The sequence below is a fragment of the Euphorbia lathyris genome, chromosome 4 (assembly GCF_963576675.1).
Source record: "Euphorbia lathyris chromosome 4, ddEupLath1.1, whole genome shotgun sequence".
NCBI classification, from domain to species: Eukaryota; Viridiplantae; Streptophyta; class Magnoliopsida; order Malpighiales; family Euphorbiaceae; genus Euphorbia; species Euphorbia lathyris.
The window spans coordinates 68,305,253-68,331,551 of record NC_088913.1 but is presented as its reverse complement, the minus strand read 5'-3'; the positions used below and the strand labels follow the sequence as shown (position 1 = coordinate 68,331,551).

Below are 26,299 nucleotides of genomic sequence, written 5' to 3'. Positions count from 1 at the left end.
AACATTATTCAATGATAAACTTTTTCCAGAAGTTAATTTGAGTAAGACTGTTCCTTTACCAACAACACCAGCAGTTGCGGTGTTACCCATGTAGACGCACTCTCCATCAGCAGCATCCTCAAAATGATGAAACAGCTCCCTGTTTGAACATAAGTGTCTGGTAGCTCCAGTATCCAACACCCAATCAGTTTTGTTTTCCACCAAGTTCGACTCTACCACCACAGCAGCAATGATTTCATCGTTCTCCACCAAATTGGATTGTCCGGTAGGCTTTGTGTGAGCATTTTGATTTGAATTTTGTTGGTTCTTCCTTTGGAAACATTGAAATGCTCTGTGCCCGGGTTTTCCACACACAAAGCATTCAACCTTTCGCTTTTGAACCTTTCCATGCTTGAAAGACTTATTATGTTTGAAACCTTTTTGGGACTTGTTTGCATGCCCTCTTGATCTATCTTTTGGAATCACAGCAGATTCAACCACATTAGCATTAATAGAAACAGAAATAGAGGAAAGTTGATTATCTTTCATTCTGTTTGCTTCTTCAGTTCGTATATGACTAACAAGCTCCTGCAGGCTGAAATCTTTCTTTTTGTGCTTCAGGTGGTTTCTGAAGTCACTCCAGGAAGGAGGGAACTTCTCCAGCAGAACATTAGCTTGAAGCATATCGCACATATTCATCCCTTCACTGAGAACTTCAGCAACAAGGTTCTCATATTCGTGAATTTGATCAATAATTGGTTTCTGATCAACCATCTGATAATGTAACCACCTGCCAACAACATATTTTCTTTTTCCAGCATCATCAGACCCATATTTATCTTTTAGAGAAACCCAGATTTCTTTCGCAGACTTTTTGTTGACAAATATATCGAACAGTGGGTTCGACATATGATTAAGGAGATGTCCTCTGACAGTTTTGTTATCTTTTTCATATTTAGCAGACTGATTATCGTATTGTTGAACGATAAGCGACACAGCAGGACCGTTTGGGTCGACAGGGGGATCAGACAGGATGACATAATCAAGGTCTAATTGTTCAAAAAATATAAGCATTTTCTGAGACCATCTTTTGTAGTTCAGACCGTCTAAGGGCTCTAATTTTGAGAGATCGGGAATATTTTTTGAGATTAGAGCAGACATGATAACGGTTAGGGCAGACTCTGGTGCAATCTGGAAGTCCGATCGTCAACCAAGGTTTACACAGCAAGAAATCGTAATTGAGATGAAAATTGTAATCGGGCCCAGTCGGGACGGGCGGGCGTCGCGCGAACGAACGAACGAGCGCGCGCGCGTGTGGTTTATTTTGTAAAACCTACTAAACACAATTTAATAACTCTTTTGGCCCAACCCAATATAAACTCTTCAACTATCTCAAAAGTTTCCCATGTGGGACACTTAAAGTCACAAAAGACAAACAAAGGCTAAAAAGCCATTTTACCAAAATCTCCAACACAAGTGACACCATGTTCTTCAATGTATTTCATACCAAGATTTAACGGGTAAATTACAATCATTCACCTGAACTTAACATTTACTTTCGTTATAGTCCCTGTACTTCAAAAGACATTGTAGCTCCTGAGATTTAAATCTTAGTAGCTATAAACATCAGTACATGGATGAAAGGCAGATTCTTGAGTTTCCAATATCAAATATATCTAGTTGCAGATACAAACTACAGAGTCGAACATCAACCACCATTTGAACATGCTAAATTATCTTCAATATAAAGTTAAATGGTACCTTCAGGAGTGATTACTTAAAAGGATAATAAAACATTGTGGCCAAAGTGTCAAAGAAAACCAAAAAATTCAATCCAATTTTAGTAAAAAACACAGTGAAATTTCCAACAAAATTACTAAGCAGAGAACTAAAAAAAAGATACTGATCAAGGTGTGAGAAAATGAATTTGTTCAAACATCGATGCATCTTCAATCAGATCACAAACAAAAGTTTTAATTAATTAAAGACAAACTACTACTAGATAATAATGTCAATTGTCATGATCCCGACGGATCCTATCATTAATAGAAAGTTAATATTTAGCAAAAATATCTCTAAAAATATCTCTAGCAAAAACTCATCGTCATTCACCGATCTTGGCAATGATAGAAGTGCATATGATCTGTAGCTCATTCATCTTATCCTCAAACTCATCTGCCTCACCTAGCTGGTTTGCTTCAAACCATTCAAGAGCTTCCTCAATCGCATCATCAATCTTCTTTCTGTCTTCTGGGGCTAGTTTCGGGCTGATATTATCATCGGTCACAGTATTCTTCATGTTATACGCATAATTCTCCAATGCATTTTTAGCATCAGTTTTCTTTTTATTTTCCTCATATTCAGCCTTGTATTTCTCAGCCTCCTTTACCATTTTATCAATCTCTTCCTTGGTCAATCTTCCCTTGTCATTAGTGATTGTTATCTTGTTCTTGTTCCCTGTTGTCTTCTCCTCAGAAGAAACAGTTAAGATACCATCAGCATCTATTGAAAAGCAGTCAGTGATCCAAGGGACACCACTTGGAGCTGGGGGAATGCCAGTAAGCCTAAATGTTCCAAGTAAATTGTTGTCTATCGTTCTTTTGCTCTCACCCTCATATACCTTTACCAATACGCTGGTCTGGTTGTCAGATATAGTGGTGAACTCCTCCTCCTTCTTTGTAGGAATGGTAGTATTCCTTGGTATCACAACAGACATAACACCTCCAACAATTTCCACTCCAAGTGACAGAGGGGTGACATCGAAGAGCCGAAGATCCTGCAAGTTTCCACTTAAAATTGCAGCATGTACAGCTGCCCCATACGCAACAGCCTCATCCGGATTTAAGCTCTTACAAAGCTCTTTCCCATGGAAGAATTCCTGCAACAACTGTTGTACCTTTGGAATCCTAGTAGAACCACCAACAAGAACGACATCATCGACACTGCTCTTGTCCATATTGGCATCCCTCAAACACTTCTCAACAGGCTCCATACACTTCCTGAAAAGATCCATGTTCAACTCCGCGAATCTGGCACGGGTAATGTTTGAATAGAAATCAATACCATCAAACAAACAATCAACCTCAACAGTTGTCTGAGCAGTGGATGAGAGAATCCTCTTGGCCCTCTCACAGCCAGTCCTCAATCTCCTAACAGCTCTAGGATTTCCAGAGATATCTTTCTTATTCTTCCTCTTGAACTCTTGAACGAAGTGGTTCACCATTCTGTTATCAAAATCTTCACCTCCAAGGTGGGTGTCACCAGCCGTGGATTTCACTTCAATGGTACCCTCTTCAATGGTAAGCAGTGAGACATCAAAGGTACCACCACCCAAATCAAAGACCAATACATTCTTCTTCCCAGCACTGATTCCCTTCTTGTCAAGACCATAACCAATGGCTGCAGCAGTAGGCTCATTAATAATACGCATAACATTAAGGCCAGCTATCGCACTAGCATCTTTGGTTGCCTGACGCTGAGAGTCATTGAAGTAGGCAGGGCCAGTAACCACTGCATTTTTAACAGTTGATCTAAGATAGGCCTCAGCAATTTCACGCATCTTAATAAGAACCATAGACGATATCTCCTCAGCCAAAAGCTTTTTCTCCTCACCCTTGTATGTAACAACAATCATAGGCTTATCACCAGGACCAGCAACTACCTGAAATGGCCATAGCATCATGTCACTCTGTACAGTGGCATCAGAGTATCTTCTACCAATCAATCTCTTCGCATCTGTGATAGGTATAGACCGTAAGAGTACGAAATTTTCCGAACTGATCGAGTAAACAACACAAGTATGTATCTAAATATCAATTAGCAGAATATGTAATCCCAAAATTACTGTTTTCTTAAAGTTCTAACAACTCATTTGATACCGAATGTAATCAAACATCAAAACGAAAGCGAAACAACAACACCAAAAACAAAAGTCAATAGAATCTAAACTCGATTCACACTCAATCACGAAAATACAATATATTATGTTGATGCAGACAGAAAGAAATTAGATAGGAAGTAGTGTACATACCAAAAACAGTGTTGATAGGGTTCATAGCAACTTGATACTTGGCAGCATCACCGATCAAACGCTCGGTATCAGTGAAAGCAACATAAGAAGGGGTCGTTCGAAATCCCTGATCATTGACTATGATCTCCACTTTGCCAATGTTGCCAAACGCCGACGCATGAGTAGGTGGTTTCGAGATCGATACCGATCGCTGGTCCTCCTTCATTTCCAGCCATTGCAGCAGAATTCAGTGATTCAGAATCAGAATTTTCCTTTTTTTTACCTCAATACTATCAATATTTATAATATATAGAATTTTGGTGGAAGCCATTTACTTCATTTCCATGACCTTTTGTTTCTCTCCTTTTCCCGCCATGTTGAAATTAATTAAACCTGGCTTTTAGCGGCCTTTCCAAACATATTCTTAAAAGATAAATTTTTGTATTTAAAGTTTAATTAGATATCTAATTTATATCTTCAAAATCAATCTGATATCTAATCTTCTAAGTTATCTTAAACCTATATTTTAAAAGTGAATTAAATCCCTAAATTTCTAAAATCGTGAATTAGATTTTCATTGTCTGTTGAAACTACTAATTAGATCCTTCTTCAATTGGAATAAAATTTTGATTCGATTTTTTTATACTATTCTTTTTATATTTGTCGGTTTGGTTTATTAATATTTTATGATATTTTAAGTTTCGGTTATCGGTTCAGTTGTTTTATATTTTCAATTGGTTTTGATTAATATTATATGATATTTTTAGTTTCAATTATGAGTTCAGTTTTAATAAAGGACTAGTATAAACACCCGTGTAATCCACGGATCGGGTTACATTATAGTTTTCAAATAAAATAAGAAAATTAAACAATTTTATTGAGAATTAAGGAAAGTGAAATCTGATTTTTTTTTCTTAAAAAAAATTGAATTAAATGAGGTGAATTGAAATAAATTTTTTAATTCTGGAATAATAAACTCTTGAAGTTATATAAGTACATTTACATATAATTAACAAAAGTTTAAAAATATAATACATATGATTTCAATATGTTAGGTCTGATTTAACTAATAAAATGAGCAAATTACAAATTTATAACAATTGAAGGGGTCTATTAACATATTTGACAAACTTTCCTGTTATTACATCAAATTAGACACTTTTATCCATTTTGGACAAATATATCCCTAGTTCCATTCGGCTCCCACTTCTTCTTCTTCTTCTTCGTTTCAACTTCTTCTTAGGTTCATCTTCTTTGGTTTCTGATACCAATAATTAGCGAGTTTTGAAATTATTGAAGTATTCTAAATTTTGGAAAGGAAACACAAAACAAATGAAGCTTTCTAGTAGAAACGGTATGTTTTAAACTTATATGTCTGCTTTTCTCGTTGGTTTTGCCTCTTTCTTCATCTGTAACGGTATCGTTTCAATTTTCTTCAATTTTATCGCATTTGTGACAAAATTTATCGCATTGCGACAACAGTTGTCGAATCTGCGTTGTCGCAGCTGCGACAGGAGTAATCTTATCATAGATGCGACAACTCTTGTCGCAGATGTGACAACTGTTGTCGCATTTGTGACAAAATTTGTCGCAGATGCGACAAATTTCATCACAAATGCGACAAAAATGGAAGAGATTGAAACCATCATCGTAAACCACCGTCTTTTCTCTCTCTACAAACATAATCTCTTTATAAATCATCGTTTTTTCTCTCTCAAGACTTAACGGTAATGCCGCTTTCGTCGGTTTGGGATGGAGAAAAAGACGTTGAGCGTCTGAGGAAGAAGGTGAATTGCAATAAGCGTATTCTTGTCCAAAATGAATGAAAGTGTCTAATTTGGTAAGATGGAAACAAAGTGGGTCATACAAAATAATGAACCCCTTCAAATGGACTACTTCAAATGGATTAGATTAGTAATTAGTTCAAAAAAAAATTAAAACAAGGTGTTTGGTTAGCTAAATAGTAGGGAATGTGAATGATCAATTTAAAACAAGGTGTTTGATTAGTAGAAATTTTTTATTATTATTAAAATGCTAAAATTTCAATAGATAATACGAGTACAATAATAACATGAAAACAGTAATGAATAAAACTTTACATAAGCATAGACTATGCCTAATTCATGATCCACGAAGGCAACAAATAAACTACAAAGAGTAAAAAAAGCAATTAAAGGCACTGTTAAGACAAACAACAAATGGAACATATACTACTCGTCACTGCAAATTCGCAAAGAAGCAATTGTAATCCTGACTTCTTCATTTGAACTATTCGGAATTTTCGGATCTGAATCCTTTCTTTCGCAATCTCGTAAATCTATTGTTCTACGAATAAAATCTACCATTTGTGCCCCTGCTAAACCAGAAAAAGTTACAAATGAAGAGATGATGAACAATAAATACATATCAAATTGATTAAGAGATACAACAACATATATGAAAACCAATGAAAAAAACTTAATGAGCGAAGGAAAAAAAACTAGAAGAATAAAAACGGTGATTGAGAAAGAAGGAAGACATGTCACACCCGATAGAAAAACGGCATCGGGTATGAACGGAAAATAGGATAACGAACGCCTAACAGCCTGAAAGCCGAACTGATTTTCTAATAGATAAAAATTTATTTGAACTACCTAAAGTTTTATTTAATTATTTGGCTTGGACTTGATAATTCTATCAAGCTTCCTACGTATCCCGAACATCTTTTAATCTTTAAACCGGGAATCAAAGCCACGTAGTTCTACCTATTTTAGGTAGTTCTAATAGATAGTTCTCTTAACTTATTAACTCGTTTTAACTTATTGACATGTTGATGACATTAATAGACTTCATTTTTATTGCTATATAGTTTCATTTTATCGCTACAACTATTCACAATATATTTAGAATCCCGATCTACGAATTCGACTCCTCAATTTTTAACTCGTTAAAAACTTAACTTAACTTAATTTCGAAATAGACCATAGACCAATAACGCTTATTCAGACCGTCTTACTCAATCCGTCTATAATATATACGCGAATACTTTATCGATTCGACAATACGAAACTTTAAAAAGAATCACGTTATCAAATCAAATCACAAATAAATCTCGATATTAGCATTTTATCAAAACAACTCGTAACCAATCAAATGTTTTATCAAACCAATTCGTAATCAATCAAACGTTTTATCAAACCAATTCTGTAATCAAATAAATGTTTTATCAAACCAAACTCGTAATCGATCAAACTCGTAATCAATCAAACTCAAAACCTTATATCAGAATCAACTCATAACTGAAAACATAAAACCTTATATCCATTCTAGAGTTTCTCCCCTTACGTATCAATCCATAAACCTCATAAACCATATATAGTCGAGACGTCTCTTTAACCTTGCCTAATCCCGTATTGGTCTTACCCAACACTTCGCTGCCAATACCCGACTAGGTCTTTAAACTGTGTACACAGGTCACGTTCCTTACTGAACATGGTCTTCAAATATCAAAACCAACCGTCCGGATTACTCTAGATGGATATATAAAACTCATAAGATCATGATGTCCTCAAATCTCTTTCCAAAATCAAATTTCCAAATAATTCCATAACTACAAAACCAAATCATTTGCCTTCAATTAACTATTTCAGAAACAATCGCAATTATTCAAAATAGTTTATAAACAAAATACCAAAATCCTTTAAAATTAAATATTCTTTTAATATAAATAAAATTATTAAAAACTCGTATAAAAATAACCGATTCATAAATTAATCCAACTTCAAAAGTTAGATAGCTCAAAATATTATATCGTTTAAAAGTAAATATTCTTATCGGACTAATTCTGGTTACCGAAACGTAAATTCTAAACTGGATAATTAATTTGAACTATGAATACTGTAGACCACGTTCAACTACTAAGAGTATATTCGCCCTAAATTTATATTCATATTAAATTTGAACTTTTATATTCAAATTGATATAGACTCTATTAAACAAATATCGGTATTAGTCCTTCTAATTTATAATTTATTTTAACTCGACAATTTAAAGTCTCTAAAATGTTAATCAAACACTTTTACCAGACTATTTTCATACACTTTTATCAGACTATCGGAATTGTAACGTGTAAACTAAACTAATATCGTTAACTACGACCGAATGTTCAGTTAGACTCGTGACACTGCTACGAGTCTATTCGTACTAATTTTATATTCCAAATTCTTGTGCTAATTTTATATTCCGATTATATATTTAAACTCGTTACGCGGCTAAAAGGTCTTTATACCGAATTTTACATCAATAAATCTAAAAGACAACTGTCTAAATTTTATATTTTTTTATCAGTAACTCATAGGTTTGATAAATTACTAATTTTAACCCTGTTAAAATTCAACGAAACTACCGAAACTAAACTTACCCAAAATCATACCTAAAACATTTTATAAATAATTGGAGTCTAGAATACAGTTACCGAATGTCGTCATCGCACCGAATATCGAATATCGTCATCGATCACCAAAAATTCGTCACTCAAATGTCGTCGTCATCAAAAATCCGTCGGTATGTGATGTCGAACCATCGAACCGAACACTTTCAAACATAATAATGGTTTGTAATCACCTTCTTCCTCTTTAATTTGTTCCCTCCTCTTCCTAATTAATTGTTTTTCTTCTATTTAAATAGTATGTATCCTTACAAATTAAGTTAGTAATTAATTCCTTAAATAAGACACATGTTCATTTTGTGTCATTAGATAGATAAGACACGTGTTTTGTTTTTATAACTTTAATGACATGTATTAGAGCACCTATAGTGGGTGTTACAAGTTTGTTACTTGTAACACCCAACCACTAGAGAGCTAGTGACTTTCTTGTTACAAATTGTAGTGAGTTACTACATTTTGTAACAAAGAAAAGTACACAATAAATATTATTAAATGACTTTTCTCTTCTTTTAAGAGTAATTTTTTTTATTAATTTGTCAATTGTTTTTAATCCTTTAAATTTTAATTATTATTTGTCAATTGTTTTTTTATTGATTTGTTAATAATAAGTATTCAATTAATTATTAAATTTTAGAAAAATAATAATACATGTTGAATTAATTACCAAATATGGTTCGTTTGAGTGGTCAAAGGTCTCAAGTCGCTTAAGCTAAATCTCGAGTTCGAGTCATAATGTACGTAAAAAAAATATTGAATTAATTATTTTATTAGACATATAGTTTTATGAAATTATTAATAAGTAATTGAATTAATTATTTTATTGGTTAAAAAATTATTAATTGAGTGAATGTTGTATAGTGTTTATGACAAGTGGACCCTACTAAATTTTGAAGTAACAAAGAGTTATAGTGGAGTGTTTTTTGTGGGTGTTTCTTATGCTTATGTGGCACCCAATTGTAACAAACTTTTGTTACAACCAATGTTATCAAGCCCGGACCGGACCGGCCGGTCGGACCGGTTCGACCGGAAACCGGATGGGAGTCCGGTCCGAGCTTGACTGGTTCGATGGAGGCTCTGAAAATCGGTGTGAACCGGCAGCGGACCGGCGGTCAAACCGGGAACCGGACAACCCGGTTCATTTCGGGGTGGCATTCGCGCCGCCCACGTTGTGCGGGTGCGCCCCTAACCCGATGGTGGAACGACTGCACCCCCCCGCGCGTGAGAGAGCATTTCCCTTAGTAATTACTTAAAGGCTTGTGAAGACCATTTACTTATAAACTAGTTAACATTCTCATTTCTTTCCTATGTGGGATAAGAATGTTTAGTTTATTTTTATCTTCTTCTAAAGCATTTCAAGTGGTTCATTTTAAGCGTCAATTTCTCATTCACCGCTTGTCTGTTTTGAATTTATAATATACCGTTAAAAATATCGCATGACATAGAATACGTTTACATACTTCAAGTTATTCTAAATTTTATTTATCCGTTATGTATTTAAGTCTCAAGTTGACAAAAAATAACAAACCAAAAGTTGTTTATAATTTGTTTTGGATATATATAATTTATAAAAATAATTTTAGATTAATTATATATATTTAATATATATAAATATTATTTATTTATTTATTACGTCATCCGGTTCGATCGATCCGAACCATCCGATCCGACCAAGTGACCCGTGACCCAGTCACCAATCCGGTTCGATGTCCGGTCCGGTTCTGATAACATTGGTTACAACCACTAAACATGCTCTTAGACACATGTTAAGACTAACATTTTTGCACATTTATATATAAAATATATAAGTTATTTAATTGTTTTTAATTAATCATTTTTAATTAATCATTCGTTTTTTGGGTTCACTTGTTGAATCAATATTTAACTTGTAAATTATTCATTTTGATCCTTTTAATCTAATAGCTCTTATAAAATTTACTCAAAACTTTTAATTTAAACTTAAAACCAATAAATTAAACCCAATAGTATATTTAAATTCGTAATTGATTAGCTCTAAAATCTATATCGAAATTTTTTAGACACGAACGTGACAAAACAAGCTTCATTCTTCCTCCTTAATTAAACAACAACAAACCGGATCTACAAAATGAAGAAGGTAGAAGAGAATGAAACCGAGTGGTTATGGAACTTCAAAACTCAAGAAACTGACAGAGAGAAAAAAAAAGAGATACAAAGATACAACTTATAGTAGAAAAATTTAAAACAAAGTAGTTTGGTTAGTTAATTTTCTTAATGTTTGATTTTACCTATTTAATTTAAAAATGAGAATCACATTCCGTATTTATAGAATTATTGATTCCTTCCTCACTTTCCATTAATCAAATTGCATTTCCGATTTCCTTTGAAATTTAAGTAAAATGAACTGATCCCACGTTCGATTTATTTGTCATTTTTTTAACCAAACCACGTTTTGTTTACAATTTCCACTAACTACCGTATGCATATTAATCCAAATTAATCATATATGTAATTTTCTTCAAACAAGTATTATATAAAATATGATTCATTAATATATGTAATATCTTATTATATTATTTAATAAAAAAATTATTAGTTTGAAATAAATAAATAAATTTTAATTTTGTTACATTTTGATTTTGATTCTAATTCCAAATTTTGAAACAAACAACTCTTGAAAATAATTAGATTACGATTCTGGATTAAACTAAACGAAAAAATAAATAGTCATTCCGATTATAATTTCGTAACATTTCGATTCCGATTCCGATTCCAATTCCGATTTCAAAGTTTGAACCAAACGCAGATAAAAAGCAGTATTAGGCCTTTGATTTTTTGTTTTTTTTTTGTTTATTAAGTATTTGATCTTTTATTTAAATATATTAAAAACCAAATTTTTTATTTTTGATCATATTAGCCCTTGATTATTAAAAAAATATGTTTTGAATATAAAACTCGATTAAAAATGTTATTCATTTCACCTGCGCAGTTTTGGATGTGTAATATTACTATAAGAAAATTGTAAAAACATTAATTCAAACTGTAAAAAATATTTTTTTTATATAATTTCAAATACAGATAAATTAGTAACGTTTTTTTAACATATTTAGATGTTCACATAAACTAATTTGAAAAATAGAGGCTTAATTGGATAAAAATAAAAAAAAACCAGGCACTTAATATAATGAACCAAAAAATAAATGAACATTTACATCAGAAATTCAAGTTTTCCGAATTCTCTACGCTTTTCTTTTTGAAGAAAAGTTATCTACACTTAAACCCTCATCGAGGTCTGTGGTTTATCCTGACCTTGGGAGTGGGTAGACCTACCCTTACCTAAACTTGTTCATCAAAAAAAATCAAGCATTTATTTAAATTATGTCAATAGAAGGATAATGCCTTTTCAATTTGGCAGTTACCTATAGCAACTCCTGTTACGTTTCCTAAAACCGGTTATGACACATTTTACATAATAAGTTAGATCATATTTGATAGATAATGGATAAAATTTAGAGACATTGGCTATTTAGTAGTTGGTTGTGTTAAATAAGTTGTGAATGATTGAATCTGCAGTACTCGCATTCAGAAGTTTTATTCATAAAATACAATCATTCATAGAATACAATTTGAATGTTACTATTTTCTTTTAATAATACATAATCACAATTTTTTAAATTAAGAAAATAGGACAGTTTGTAATATTCACCATTCAACCATCAACACTTGTGCAACGATAGATTCAAAGATTTTCTATTAAAGGCATTTGTGAATTTTTTCGCCTTCATCTTTTTTCCTGCTCAGGTCCTTACTAACGAAGGAAAATCTCCATCTGGATAAAAAAATATTAATTATTAATCAAAACCAATAAAGCTACTCGGTGTAAACCATTAAGTTTAATTTGTAAATAAATAGTTTAATGGGTTTAATTAAAAACAGTAAACTGGTTATATAAACAATTATTGTAATGAAAACGGAGAAAACATTTGATAGAAGGAGAAGATGAAGTTCAGTGTTTACAAAAGGAAAAGATGGAGCACGAAATGAAGGAGAAGAAGAGGAGACATTTGGCTTTCTTTTGGATCTTCTCGATAGATAAAAAATCAACCAAGTACGAAGCTGTTTCCAACACTTAATAATTGTCCAAGGGTTTTTTAGTCTTTGTACAAAGGTTCAAGGACAATTTCGTCTTCTCACCACAATAAGATTCTAGAAGAGCTCCACCGGCCTATCATAGGACCAACCATACTTAAGCATTCATCTACATCATCACCACCATTCATCACAAGGATCATGATGAATGGCTATGATTAGGCCACTTGTCTTAATTCCTTGCTCACTAAGTTTACTTGATTAGCACACCTAGCATTAGAGCATCTCCAATAGGGTGACATGACTCTCTAAATTATCAAATTTAGCTAGCAATTTAGAGAGTGACCACTCCAACAAGGTGACATGGCTCTCTAAAATAAATAGCTAGTTATTTTCACTAGCTAAATTTGGCTAGTCACTTGGGCTAGCTATTTCTATTTTTATTCATTCTTTCTCTTTCCTCTTTGTATATTTTTTCCATTTTTTTTTTAAATTTAATCACTTTTAATGATAAAATAATCAAGTAGAGAGTCAAATAGCTAGCATGGTTGGAGCAAAACATAAATTTGACTAGCTAAATTTGGCTAAACTAATATTTTATATTATTTTAGAGAGTCAAATAGCTAGTTAGTGTTGGAGATGCTCTTAGAGTATAAATGTAATAGTTAGTAGGGATAAGGTGCAAATTTGCCCCTAACGTTTTTAGGGAGGATCACATTTACCCCTTAAGTATGAAATAGCAAAACTTTAACACTGTTAAAATTGTATGCCATGTCAGTTAAATGGGTATGCCATGTCAGAATTTTGGAATTACACTCATCCTTTCTTAATTACACTCTAATTACTGTGATTATGCATCGTTTAATTTCTGAACGTTCTTCATCTCCCTTCCACTGCCCAAATCCAAAATCAATTTCTGAACATTTAATTTCTGAACGTTAGGCTCTTCATCTCCCTTCCACTGCCCAAATCCTTTCTTAATTATACTCTCTTCCCTAATTTGTACGAGGCTCTTCATCTCCTAGTTTTTTCCTTCATCACTTTCCTTTGATTGCTGCTATGGCTTCAACACTTTAAAGGTTCCTTTGGTCCTTCCATTTTGGAATCTCCTTGTTGTTTAATTTGCAACTGGCCTCTAAAGAACTAGAGTAAAGAGAATTGAATTCAAAATTTCAAGGTAAAAACACTTATTATAAATCTCTCTTTGTTTCTTAGGTGTTAGTAATTTGTAGTCTTCATTGCTACAAGTCTCTGTGATTAGTAATAACACTTCTCAACAAACTTGCTATATGTGCATTTTTTTCTTTTCCTTTTTGTTTGTATCACTATTCTTATTTTTATAAGATACAAAATATGGTGATTTGTTTTACATTGTTCTAATTTTTAATTGTTGATCTTCCATGTACAGCATGACCACCCTATGTGAATTACATTTACATTATGGTGGGAAATGTGAATTAGTACCAAAAAGAGATTATGTGGGGGGAAAGGTTAAAATTGATAAAGGAATTGATATTGATTACTTGTCTGTCAAAGATATAAGAGAAAATTTCCTACTAGAATTGGGTTATAAAGATGTGCAAATGTTGATGTATTTAGAGAGAGGCCAGTCTTTGGATGTTGGGTTAATTCCACTGGAATCTGATAAAGATATATGCTTATTAATGTCCAAAATAATGGAAGCTAGAGGTGGTGAAGTGCATATATATGCACTTGACGAAGATGACTTGCCGTTATATTTCTCACGTAATGATGTGCAACATGTTGGGAAGAAAGTTTTGATGGACTTGGAAGAAACATTCGTGGCTCCACAAGTGTAAGGGCTATAGATAGTGAGGTTGAAAACAACTTGGAAGAAGCAATCTGGAGCACACAATTTAGCCAAGATAGGGAAAGATTCAATCAATCAATTCAAGTATACGAGGAAACCTCAAAGAAAGATGGTCCATATTGTTGGACACATACAAGGCAAGAAAAAGATAGTGATAATGAAGATCAAAGTGAGAAAGAAGTTGAAAGAGAGAATGAAGATGCAAGTGAGAATGAAGATAATGAAGCAATGGAAGAAGAATGTTCTGAATCTGATGAAGTTGGAGAAGAATATCAACTATTGAGTGTGATAGATGAAAATGTAAAGGAATTTAGAAGAGAAAGGGAAAACAGACATAGACCTATAGTTGATCTTTATGTGGGGCAAAGCTTTGCTAATGCTGATGAATTTAGAATGGCAGTTTCTCATTATGCAGTTAAGGAAGGTGTTCCATTGAAGGTATTGAAAAGTGACCCTAAAAGGGTGAGGTATAGGTGCAAAGCTACATGTAATTTTTTGGTATTTGCATCTAAGGATGGTGCAAATGATGGATTAAGTATCAAGACACTAATGCCTAATCATACTTGTGATAGACAATATGTGAACCCAAGGGCTACTGCTATTTTTTTGGCCAATTATTTCAAGGAAACGGTTAGAGGATCACCTGAGTACACTGTATCACAGATGATAGATCATGCTAAATAATACCTTAGTCTAGATGTGAATCCATCAATGTGCAAGAGAGCTAAAAGACTAATCATCAAAGAAATAAATGGGGGTTACAAGGATGAATACTCTTGCCTTGAGGCATATGTGAATGAGCTGAGAATTAGTAACCCTGGTAGCTTTTTCGATCTGCAATTACAACCTGAAGGCCTGAGACGAGGTAAAAGAATATTCTGGAGGCTATTCATATGTTTCCATGCATGCAAAACAGGTTGGTTAGAAGGATGCATGCCTATTATTGGTCTTGATGGTTGTTTTCTCAAAGATATCGTCAAAGGTCAAATGCTTGTGGCTATTGGTCATGATGCAATGGACCATTTCTTCCCAATCGCATGGGCTGTGATAGACAAAGAGACAAAAAAATAGTTGGGAATGGTTTATTGGTCATCTTAAACAACAACTTAATCTTGGAGATGGCTCAAAGCTTACTATAATGTCAGACATGCAAAAGGTACATTATTATAGAATTCAATATTAGTTTGTATATAATTGGAATAAGGTATCAAAATGGGTCTATGGTTTTTGGGAAGTATCAATTCAGGCTTCACGTATAAAATAGTACCAATATAGGCTTAACATTTAAAAAGGTACCAATTTAGGTCTCGAGGCCTAAATTGGTACCTTTCTTAAACGTTAAGCCTATATTGGTGCTATTTTATACATGGAGCCTAAATTAATACTTATCTATATATAATTATATAATTTTGATCCTTACATTAGTTTGTATATAATTATATAATTTTGATCCTTAAATTAGTTTGTTATGATAACCTAAGACCTTTAATTTTAGTTTCTAGATTCTGCAACATATAAATTCTATAATTTTGATCATTACATTAGTTTGTATTGCTTAGATTTTATCTAACTTGTTAATAAGTATTTCATGAATTACTTGTTGTTTTGATATTCTCTTTTGGTTATTTATGTTTGTTAATATCAGTTTTCTGATCCGAATAATCCAATAAACAAAGTACATGGCTATAATGGTTATTTCTGTTTACTGCTAATTGAATTTTATTTTTTATAATTTATGTTTATATATAGTATGTCATGTTTTAGTTTAAAGCTGAATTTTATTTTCAAATAATGAAGGGTCTGCTCCCAGCTATTAGTGAACAATTGCCAATGTCAGAACACAGATAGTGTGCTAGGCATGTACTTGCCAATTGGTCACTTAAGTTTCGAGGTAAAGAGCTGCAAAAGAATTTTTGGTAATGTGCATGGAGTACGTTTGAAGAAGAGTTCAAAGACAATTTAAAGAAGATGGGATCAGTGAATAAGAAAGCAACTGAATACCTTCTAAAGTATCCTCCTCAACACTGGTGTAGGGCCTTTTTTAGTACAAGATGCAAGGATCAAATGGTGGATAACAATATGACAGAGAGTTTCAATAGCTGGATCCTTAAGCAACGGTCAAGACCAATTCTGAGAATGGTGGAGGAACTTAGGTTGAAAGTGATGAAACGGCTTATGGATTACGAGAAGATGCTAGATTCATGGACTACCGAATACTCACCTACAAGTTTGGATGTATATCGTGCCAATAATGAAATCTCTAGATTTTGTAGGATTGAATTCAACGGGGACAAGGGATATGAGGTGACAGAAGGTGTTGACAGACATTGTGTTGTCTTATCGGAAAGAAAATGCACTTGTAGAGAATGGCAATTGAGTGGGATACCATGTCCACATGCTGTTTGTGCCTTGTATCATGCAAAAATTGACCCTTTGACTGTAATTGACAAATTCTAACACAAGTCAATGTACCAGAATACTTATAAGCATAAGCTGCAGCCAGTTCGAGGTAGGAGATTTTGGAGAATTGATGATTTTGAGCCTATAGAACCCCCAAAAATACAAAGTATGTCAGGGAGGCCTAAGAAGAAAAGAACAAGAGAGCCTAATGAAGGGAGAAACACAGAATCATGTGGCACGAGAATGTCTAAAAAAGGTCAAATGCAAAGATGTAAGATTTGTGGCGGATATGGACACAAGAGATCAAAATGTCAGGTAGAGTATTATTCATTGCATATGCCCATTGACATTATTGTGTTTCTTTAGACATTATTGTGTTTCTTTACATGTGAAATACTAGAGTGAAATTATTACTAAACGCTAAATGAGGTATCAATATAATTTGTTGATATAGGGTAAACCAATTTCTGAACAAAGCAATGAGATATTTGCTGCAAACTCTAGAGGAGTAGTCAACCAATCTGCAGATAAAGGTAAAAGTGTTGCGAGTGGATCAAATGGTCGTCCAGATTGGATTGAACCAAGGCAACGACTTAAACCAGTTGGATATGGATATTTGTACGATGATACAGATGGTAGTGTAACATACAATGTAAGTAGTTTGATGGTTTTTTAATTTGATAATTTTGCAGTTCATATTTTTTTTTTCAATTAAACTGTTTTCTTATTTTACAGCCTGGTAATGTTGATGAAACCATTATCTATCCTGGCGACAACACAACATTTGCAGAAGCTCGGGATGGGATAGAAGATGAAATTTCCCATAACCCTGATCCAGTTGTTACATTTCCTATCCCAAGTGAAAGAGAATCAAGGAAGAATAGGTTGAAACCTTTCTTTGAATCAGCATGTGGAACTAGGCATATTCAATTCTCACAGAATGAGCATGAAGTTCATGTACCAACTGATTTACCATTCGAGGCTCCGAAGCTTCAGTGGAAAGGAGAGAAGGCCATGACAACACGTCAACTTGAAGCTGAAAGAGATGATCAATTTAGGAAAAGAATGAAGCAAAATTAAGATATCATGAAATGGATGTTAGTAACATAGCTTTGGATATATTTTGGACAAAGTTTAAATTTGAATTTCATATTTTGGATGTTTATGAAATTAGTACTGTGTGTTATGTGTTTTGGATTACACTTTTAATTGTTTGGATTGAAATATTTTTATAACTATTAATGTTTTATTTTTTAAGTATTATCCAACTTGTCTAAGCTATGTTGATATTGGTTTTTCTTTCTTTGGGTAAGAAATTATGTCAGATTCCATTATGTCAAGGTTTATGTGTTATTAAATTTTTGTCCATACACTTATATTACAAAATCGTTGGTTAATTGAAGGATTTCAATGAAAAGTGATGTTTTTTCTTCTTCATTTTTGTATTTTAATGGGTGTTGGCTACTACAAAATCATTAGTATACTTGAAGTTGAAATATTTTTTTTATCAGCAAACCAGTTGAAATATTTATATCAGTAAACCAGTTGTGTACTGGAATTGATGGAAAGAAATCAAAATAAACTGATGCATTCAATATTGTAACAGTCAAAACAACCCAATTCTGAACATGGCTTAAAAAGATACACAAATACCATAACTATTCTCCTAGCATAGTCTTCACAATACAATATCTAATTAAAACACTTAAAATAGTTTTCATAAAATCAGTCTAATACATCACAAATGCAAATGCAACAAAAAGTAGAAGAAATCCTAGAAGTATCTTCTTCTTAACATCTGGTTCTCATTTTGCAAATGTCCTCCATCCATTCATGTTTTCTTTTTGTTCATCTTCACCATTGATTAGGAACAAAATCTTCCTTTAATTCATCAGCACAGCAGCAAAGCATGTTCAAGTTGTAACGTTTTTCTCCAAAACACTCTTGATCCATATTCTTTTATCCCCAAAAGTGATAGTTTCATGCTGCAATAGGAAAATAGCATCATTAAGTCATTTCAATCACATATGAAAGAAAGAAAACAAATTTCAGAAAACCCTTACTTCTCCTCCTCAAGAACCAGAAGGTTCATTCTTCAAAATATAGCAAATTAGAAGCATTTCTCACCAAAATTGGCCAGTTAATATATTTAGATTCAACATTGTTTGGGCATTTCTTACCAAATTGGCCAGTTAATATATTTATATTCAACATTGATTTAGATTCCTGAACTGAAACCATTCTTCAAAATCCTACAAATTAACAACTAAAAAACAAAATGCATCCTTGGAAAGACAGAAGTTGGAACTGAAAATGGTTTTAGGGCAGAAATTGCAGGAAATGATGCATACTCAGATATAAAGGAGAGGGATATCAGGGCTGTGATTGAAGGGAAGAAGGAGAAGGAAAGCCGAATTGCAATTGAAGCGAAGAAGGAGAGGGAGAGGCGAACAGAATCAAAATTGCGATTAAAGCTTAGGAAGGAGAAGGAGATGAGAGGAGAATCTGAATCGTGATTGAAGGAAAAAAGAAGGTGAGCTGAATGGTGATTGAAGGGAAGAAGAGCAGAATTAAAATCGCAAATGAAGAAGAAGGAGATCAGAATCTGATCGTGATTTTGCCCGAAGAATATGGAAATGGATTTGCCATTAATCTCGAGAAATTAAAAAGGATGTAGTGTAATTACACGTTATAATTCTGAATATAAATTTGCTGACATGGCATACAATTTTAACAGTGTTAAAGTTTTCCATTCAACAGGCCTAAAATTGCACCTTTAGAAAAACCATAGACCTAAAATTTTGCTATTTCATATCTTTTTCTTTAATGAGAAATACAAGAATTTATATTTCTTACCTCATTCATTTCAATATAAACAAATAATTTAAACAAATAATTTATTGATTTAAAACGAATAATTTTACTGGTGTAAACCAGTAAATTATTAATTTAAAACCAGTTTGTTTTTTATATATACAACTATCTGATTTATGTTGTTGTTAGTTAGTTAATGGATGATTAGTGAACTTATAAAGAGATGTTGTTTGACTCTTCGCATGTAGTAGCCTTAATCCAGCAGAAATCGCAGAAGGTTCCATGGACTATTAAGCAACAATGGCTGAAGTGCCTTTCCCAATGCTCACAAATGGAAATAATTGCAACTCACATTTTCAGGGAAGGTAACAAAGCAGCGGATGTGCTAGCCCGCTTCGGAGTTACAGCGTCGGGTATCAGATGGTGGCCGACAGCTCCGACGATGTGTCAATCGTTTATTATGAATGATATTTGTAACGCTCCAAATTTTCGCTTTTCTTAGTCTCGCTTTTCTCTTTCTTTCTCCTTGTATGAACTTTTTTCCTTTTTTATGATAATGGGTTTGTTGGTCTAGGGGCCTGGGGTGCCAGTCTGGCTGGGATGTCAGGTTCCTAGGTGGACTCGTCCCAATCTTTACTAAAAAAAAAACGAGATGTTGTTAAGATATAAAAAGATTAATATTAATATGTAATTTATCAATATAAAAGAATAATATTTGATAAAAAAAATTCAAAGCTAACATATATATATAATAAAATTTTAATATATTTTTCACTTCAAATTATTTGTTCCTCAACAGACTATAAACAATTTCATACCTCAATAATTCATTTGGGTTGCTCTAATATTAAATCCTAGTAACACCATTTGAATTATTTAATAAGTCATATCCCACAAAATCAGTTTTTTTAACCAAAACACAAATTTTTTATAGGCCAACGAATATAATTATATAGTATCATTGATATAATCGTAATATTGTTATCTCTTTGTATATGAAACATATAGGAAGGTTCCATTAGTGAAAATTCTCATCTAGCCTTCTAAAGTCTTTTCAATGCAACTTCTAAGATCTATATCCAATAATTGTCAATTATTGGATATTTCTGGCACCTTATCCGTTCACTGCCATAGAAAATCAAACAAATGATTTTTTTTTTTCATAAATGATATCTTATTTTTTTATTATTGTGCAAAATATCATTTCTTTATTATTTTTTCACAAATGATATCTTATTTCTTTACTATTTTTTCACAAATGATATCCAATATATACTACATAATATTTTCCATTTCTGAGGGCGGGACATGGATAGCCACAGGACAGTGATAGTACCCTGCCCCATCCGTGTTTTAGTTTCAAAGACAAAATGTGTCCCCATCCTGACTATTTCGTGGATTTCTCACCCTGTCTGTTCGAATATACTTAAGAACATTTCCACTAGAGGGTGTCTAAAAGAGTACCAACTGATATGACATCAGGTTTGACAATTTTTAAAGGATACCACTATTGAAGTGATTGTGGGTTCCAAGGAAAGTTGTCAATTTTTGGCAACCTCTTAGCAACCTCGTTTAATTATTTTTTAATATAAAATATATGGTCCCTCTCCTTGAAATAATAAAATCTAGAGCCTTTTATTTTTAATATTTATAATAAAATAATATTTTGTAGGATTATAATGACAACTTTTCAAACAATCTCTATTGGAGCATTTTTTAAGTAAAAGTTGCCAAAAGTGATGTGGATGAAAAATATGTGTTAAGTTTTGACACTCTTTTAGGCACCCTCTATTGGAAGATGCTCTAAGGAGAAATTCCTGGCCACTTGCCATCCCCTGTCGGATTAGGCAAACTGCAAAAGCTAATCTGCAACATCTTCAAGCTTCCATAAGGCAACATCCGAAGGAAGCCCTTTCTAAACATAGAGCAAGCCAATTTGTATCCTTTGCTTTGATCAGTGACGGAGTCAGTAATTTAGATTTGGGGTACTAATTTTTACCGTGTGGTTAAGGGTAAATATTCAAAGTCCAGTCTGTTGTTGAAAAAATTAACTATTAATTTAAAACAATTAAATAAAAAAGGAATTGTTGTGAAGTCCTAATTAATGAGGGACTATTTTAATAATTTTGTAGTAATGAAGGATTGTTTTTGTAGTTTGTAAAAAAAATGAATTGACCACCGAATTTAGTGGTCAATAAGGCAATTAATTGTGCCAGCATTATTGCTGACACAATTAATTGAGAAGAAGAAGAAAGTGTTCCTTGGCTTATAAAAGCCAAAGATTTAAACTCAAATATATAAAATTGGGAGTTAAAGAAAATGTAAGAAAGAAGAAGCAAAATGTGAGAAGAAAAATGTGAGGGAGTTGATAGCCTTGAGGAGTAGAGAAGAGAAAATTGAGAGGTGTGATGATTGAGAGAGTAAATTAATATTGAGCGTAGTCTAATTATTTTTAGGGAGGGACAGAATAGTAAGATAATTATTTTGGAATATTTTCGAGAAACACCTCAGTGTTATTATTTTGGTCTTATCTCATTGTAACTCTAGAAAATTTCTAGAGAACGCTCTCTTTGTACACCTACTATTTTTAGTGGAAAAATTTACTCTCGAGCTTGTTCGTGGACGTAGTCTCTAAGGGCGAACCACGTTAAATTATCGGTGCCATTTTTATTGATTATTTTGCTCATCAATATTTTACGGAATAATTTTCACCGTTATTCCCAACAACTGGAATCAGAGCTTCAACAATCTTAAGGGATCAGTGAGTCTTGAGAATGGCAGCCAACCAATCATCATCGGTTCTCTCTCCTCCAAGTTTCAATGGAGAAAATTATCAAATTTGGGCTATTAAGATGAAAACTCATTTAAAAGGGTTGGGCTTGTGGCAGTGGGTTGAATCTAAGAAGGATGCAACACCTCTTGGAGACAATCCAACTTGATGACTTGTGGAGAATTTCCGATTAGCTTCCGTCCCTGTGGGGGGCGTCGTTGGGTTCGACGGGGGGAAGCTCTGATGCCAAAGTCAGTATAAGGTATGAAAGAGTAAACTGAATTGACAAAGTAGGGTTTATAGGATTGTGTGAATGTGTACCTTGATAGCTTGAGATGCAAGCTATATATAGTCATAAAGTTGTAACCTTTAGTAACTAGAAAGTCTCCATTAATGCTTCATTAATGGCGGTTACTGGTTTCCTTTAAGTATGCCCGTTAGCTTATTAATAGCTCATTAATGGTCTTTATTGCGGGATCGGCTCAGCTGTTCCGCTGGTAGATTGGAAGGTTATGGCGGATCACCACATAGGTTTGATTGCGGATCTCTTATGGCGAAGTCTTGGTGATCCGTCTATCGGATCTGCTTGCTTGAGACGTCGTACCATTCCGGTATCAGGTGATCAATACGCGGCGGTTCTAGGCGAATATCTCCTTTGATCCTTTGGATAATATCCCAATGTTATCAGAAGCCCCCCTAAAGTTCCTTTAAAGTCCTTTAGGGCTTTTGAGCTTCTTCGCGCGCCGTCATAATGACTTGCATTGATGGTCAATCTGTTCGATGCCAATCGACAGGTGACACGTGTTATGAGCGCGTCGCCCGAGGGAAGAAAAATCGTCTTCTTCCTTCCTCTCTTTCTCTTTCTATTGCATTTGCATTTTTCTCCCATTTTCGTCGAGTTCTTTTGCCCAGAGTTCTTCCAGAGTTCGAAATCTTGCAAAGGTTTTAACTCTCATGTAAGTGAATTTTTGCTTTGATTGCTGAATGTTTAGGAGTTCTTCTTCATCTTCTGGGTCTACTTTTGAGCTTTTTAATTTGACCACTTCTTCCGAAACCGTAGTTAGCTGGACTTCTTCCTCTTTGGAGAATTCTAATTCTTCCGAAGGTACTGTTAGTTGGGATTTAGCTGAGTTGCGTAACTCGGCGTGTAATAGCGGTCGAACTCGTTCAGGTAGGATTCGAAACCTTCCCGTCGCCGTTGCTCGTCTTGCTCCGGCAATAGATTCTAGGTGGTTTTCGGGGATGGAGGCATCTTCTTCAGCCCCGCTTAGGAAAAAGGTGCCTCGTGCGGAGTCCACTTCCTCTCGTATGAGCGCCGCAGATCTAGCGAACCTGGTGGATCGCTTTCCTTGGATAAAAGAATACGAGACTATGTTGGCGGAAGCTCATCAGCGACCCGCCTGTCCGCCAACGGGGTATTTATCTGTATACAGTTGTCATGTAGAAAGAGGGTTCTGGCTTCCTTTTCCCAAGATGATGGCGGACATCCTAGCTTACTTTGACATCACTGTTAGCCAGCTGCATCCAAATGGCTGGCTAGATGTAGCTCTGGATTGTTATTTAGCTTCCAATTTAGGGGTAGTTTGTAACCCTCGAGTCTTTCGAACTCTTCACAAACCGACGAAACGAAAAGCCGAGTCCTTTTACACCTTTGCTAAGTTTGGAACTTATTCGCCGTTTAGTAGCAAGATGTCCAATGTTCATCTTTGGGATGAAAAATTCTTCTATGTAAAGATAAGGGAGGGCGAGTCTCTAGGCTTTCCGTCGGTTTGGAGTGCCAGACCCTTGCATATGGCTGGAGACATGCGTATATTGACAGATAGTGACGAGGGAGTGGCGAATATCATGAAAAGTGTCAAGGCGGAGGCTTGGACATACGCCGACGCCTTGGACTTCATGATGAATGATATCCCCTTGATCCGCCGGGAAGGGGGCGAGATCACTTATGTGAAGTTTACACAACTTGATGAAGGTAACTTTGTTTTTCCTTGAACCTTGATTATTTTACGGTTCTTTTGTCAGGGGTTTGTCTAAGGCCAGTCACGCTCTTGTAGAGATACGCAAGAAACTGAAGGAGGATGAGGCTCGAAAGAAGGGGCAGGCAGCGGATCCCCAGAAGGGTGCAGGAAAGCATCCCGCTGATACAATGGCTGATCTTCCTCTGTAGAAGAAGAAGAAGCCTACAACTTCCGACGGACGAAAGTTTATGGCGGATGCCATGAGAGCCGCGATGCCCACTGTGGAGAAAGAACAGGTAAGCTGCTTTGATGTTTCTTTTTTCCGCATTGTGAATCTAAGTTTTGACCTTCCAATCTTTGTGCAGATGGTGAAGCCTGATCTAGGCGGTTACTGGTCCGCCAAATATGGTGACAAAGGATCTTTGAGGAATGAATTCGTCATCAATGACCTGGACGAAGCTCTTAGTCAATTAGGCGAGGTGCGGAAGAGTCAAAATGAGATCCCAGGATCAGCCCATGTTCAAATGGGAAAAACGGAGCTTCTCACGGTAAATTTTTTCTATCCTTTTGCATTTTTGGATGAAAGAGTAATCTCCTTTGGGGAGTTTTTTGTCGTCGTGCTTTTGCTTGAATTGGGCTTTTGCATTGATAGGTATACACCCGTATGCGTGCCATGGAAGCAGATCTCCTTCAAGGAGTGGCGGATAAGGCAACCATAGAAAGGTTGGAGAAGGAGATCGTCGCTGCCAATGCGAACGCTGCGTACGCCATTGCTCTAAAGGATGCTGAGATCCTTAAATTGAAGAAACAAATGGATGCGGATGCTAAAGAACATGAAGCTGCCATAGAGGACATGGAGATTTTGGCAGGGGAGCGAGCTTACTACTACGGCGAGTGGATCATGGCGTATGTCCAACTGGCGCATCCCGAGATTGATTTTACAGATCCGGAATTCGTGGTTCCTGACGTGGATGTGGTCCTTAGGTATCGAAAAATCCTGAAATTCAAGGACTACATCCGTGATCAGATTCGCAAGGTGATGAATGGATCCGCCGAAGAAAGCAAACCCCTTGTCGATCTTGAGCCAGAGGGCCTCGATAAAGTGCTTCCAAAAGCGAGTGACCAGAATGAGAAGCTGATAACTGATGGTACCATTCCTCAAGGAGAAATTATTTCTGTAGAGAAGGAAGCCCCTTTGGAGGGTGCATCTAATGTAGTAGATGCTAAGGAGGATGCTCCTGTAAATGTTTAGTTTTGTAAAACTAAGTACAATTTTTAATCCTTGCTATAACTATTTATGTTTACTTTATGCTTTGTGCAAGTAAATTTATAGGCTTTAGGATTGATGTGAAGTAGGTGGCCAGCCATACCCTATGGTGTGAACCTTTGTGAAGGTTTGAAGCTGTTTTATTCCTTTAGAGGAAGTTAAGCTGCCTTAGGGGATCGATTTGCTTCCTATCTTTGAGGTGAATCGATCCGCCCTTAGGACTTATGAACCCTTCTTTGGGAAGGATGTAAGAGAGTGTAAAGATCTCGCGTCCGAGAAATGTTTTAACTCTATCTCTAATGGTGATCATTTAAGGATTGATCCGCCCATGAGATTGTTCTCCTATCTTTGAGGAGAAAAAGTAGCTATGTCGTGATAGCATTACTTTTTGTGTGGGGAAGCGTTGGCTGCCCCCCCTTCTTTTTTAGGCTGGAATATTTATATTGCTATAAGAAAATACTTAAAAAAGAATATTGACAAGAGAACAATTGCCTTTTATTGAATGGCGATACGCTTTATTACAGTAAGAGGGTCTTATATGTGAGCCTCATTAAAACCTTTAATAAGAAAAACCTCATGGGAAAAAAGCTTACTAAAGGAAAAAGAGTACTCAAGACCTTGATTACATTCTATTTTCTGGCGAAATATTTGCGGAGGTTTTGGAGATTCCATGTACGCGGCAGCGTATTTCCCTTCATGTCTTGAATTTTAAATGTGGCGAATCCAATCTTGTTGATTATTTTGTATGGACCTGTCCAAGTGAGTCTCAGCTTTCCTTTC

The 26,299-nt window shown here is 34.6% G+C and overlaps 1 protein-coding gene and 1 pseudogene across 1 annotated transcript; one reads left to right on the top strand and one right to left on the bottom strand.

Moving 5' to 3' along the window:
• Nucleotides 1-1,942: 1,942 nt before the first annotated feature.
• LOC136226057 (heat shock cognate 70 kDa protein-like) lies at nucleotides 1,943-4,224 on the bottom strand (annotated as a pseudogene).
• Nucleotides 4,225-16,776: 12,552 nt separating this feature from the next.
• LOC136227217 (uncharacterized) lies at nucleotides 16,777-17,894 on the top strand. The gene is made up of 3 exons (XM_066015890.1): nucleotides 16,777-17,025; nucleotides 17,165-17,362; nucleotides 17,446-17,894. The coding sequence occupies exons 1-3, from the start codon at nucleotides 16,777-16,779 to the stop codon at nucleotides 17,788-17,790; spliced, it is 792 nt and encodes a 263-aa protein (XP_065871962.1). The 3' UTR covers nucleotides 17,791-17,894.
• The last annotated feature ends 8,405 nt before the right edge of the window (nucleotides 17,895-26,299 follow it).

Coding starts and splice junctions, on each gene's coding strand:
- LOC136227217 (XM_066015890.1), top strand. CDS start 16,777: ATGTACCAGAATACTTATAAGCATAAGCTGCAGCCAGTTCGAGGTAGG. Junction 17,026..17,164: donor ACAAGAGATCAAAATGTCAG/GTAGAGTATTAT, acceptor TTGTTGATATAG/GGTAAACCAATTTCTGAACA. Junction 17,363..17,445: donor ATGGTAGTGTAACATACAAT/GTAAGTAGTTTG, acceptor CTTATTTTACAG/CCTGGTAATGTTGATGAAAC.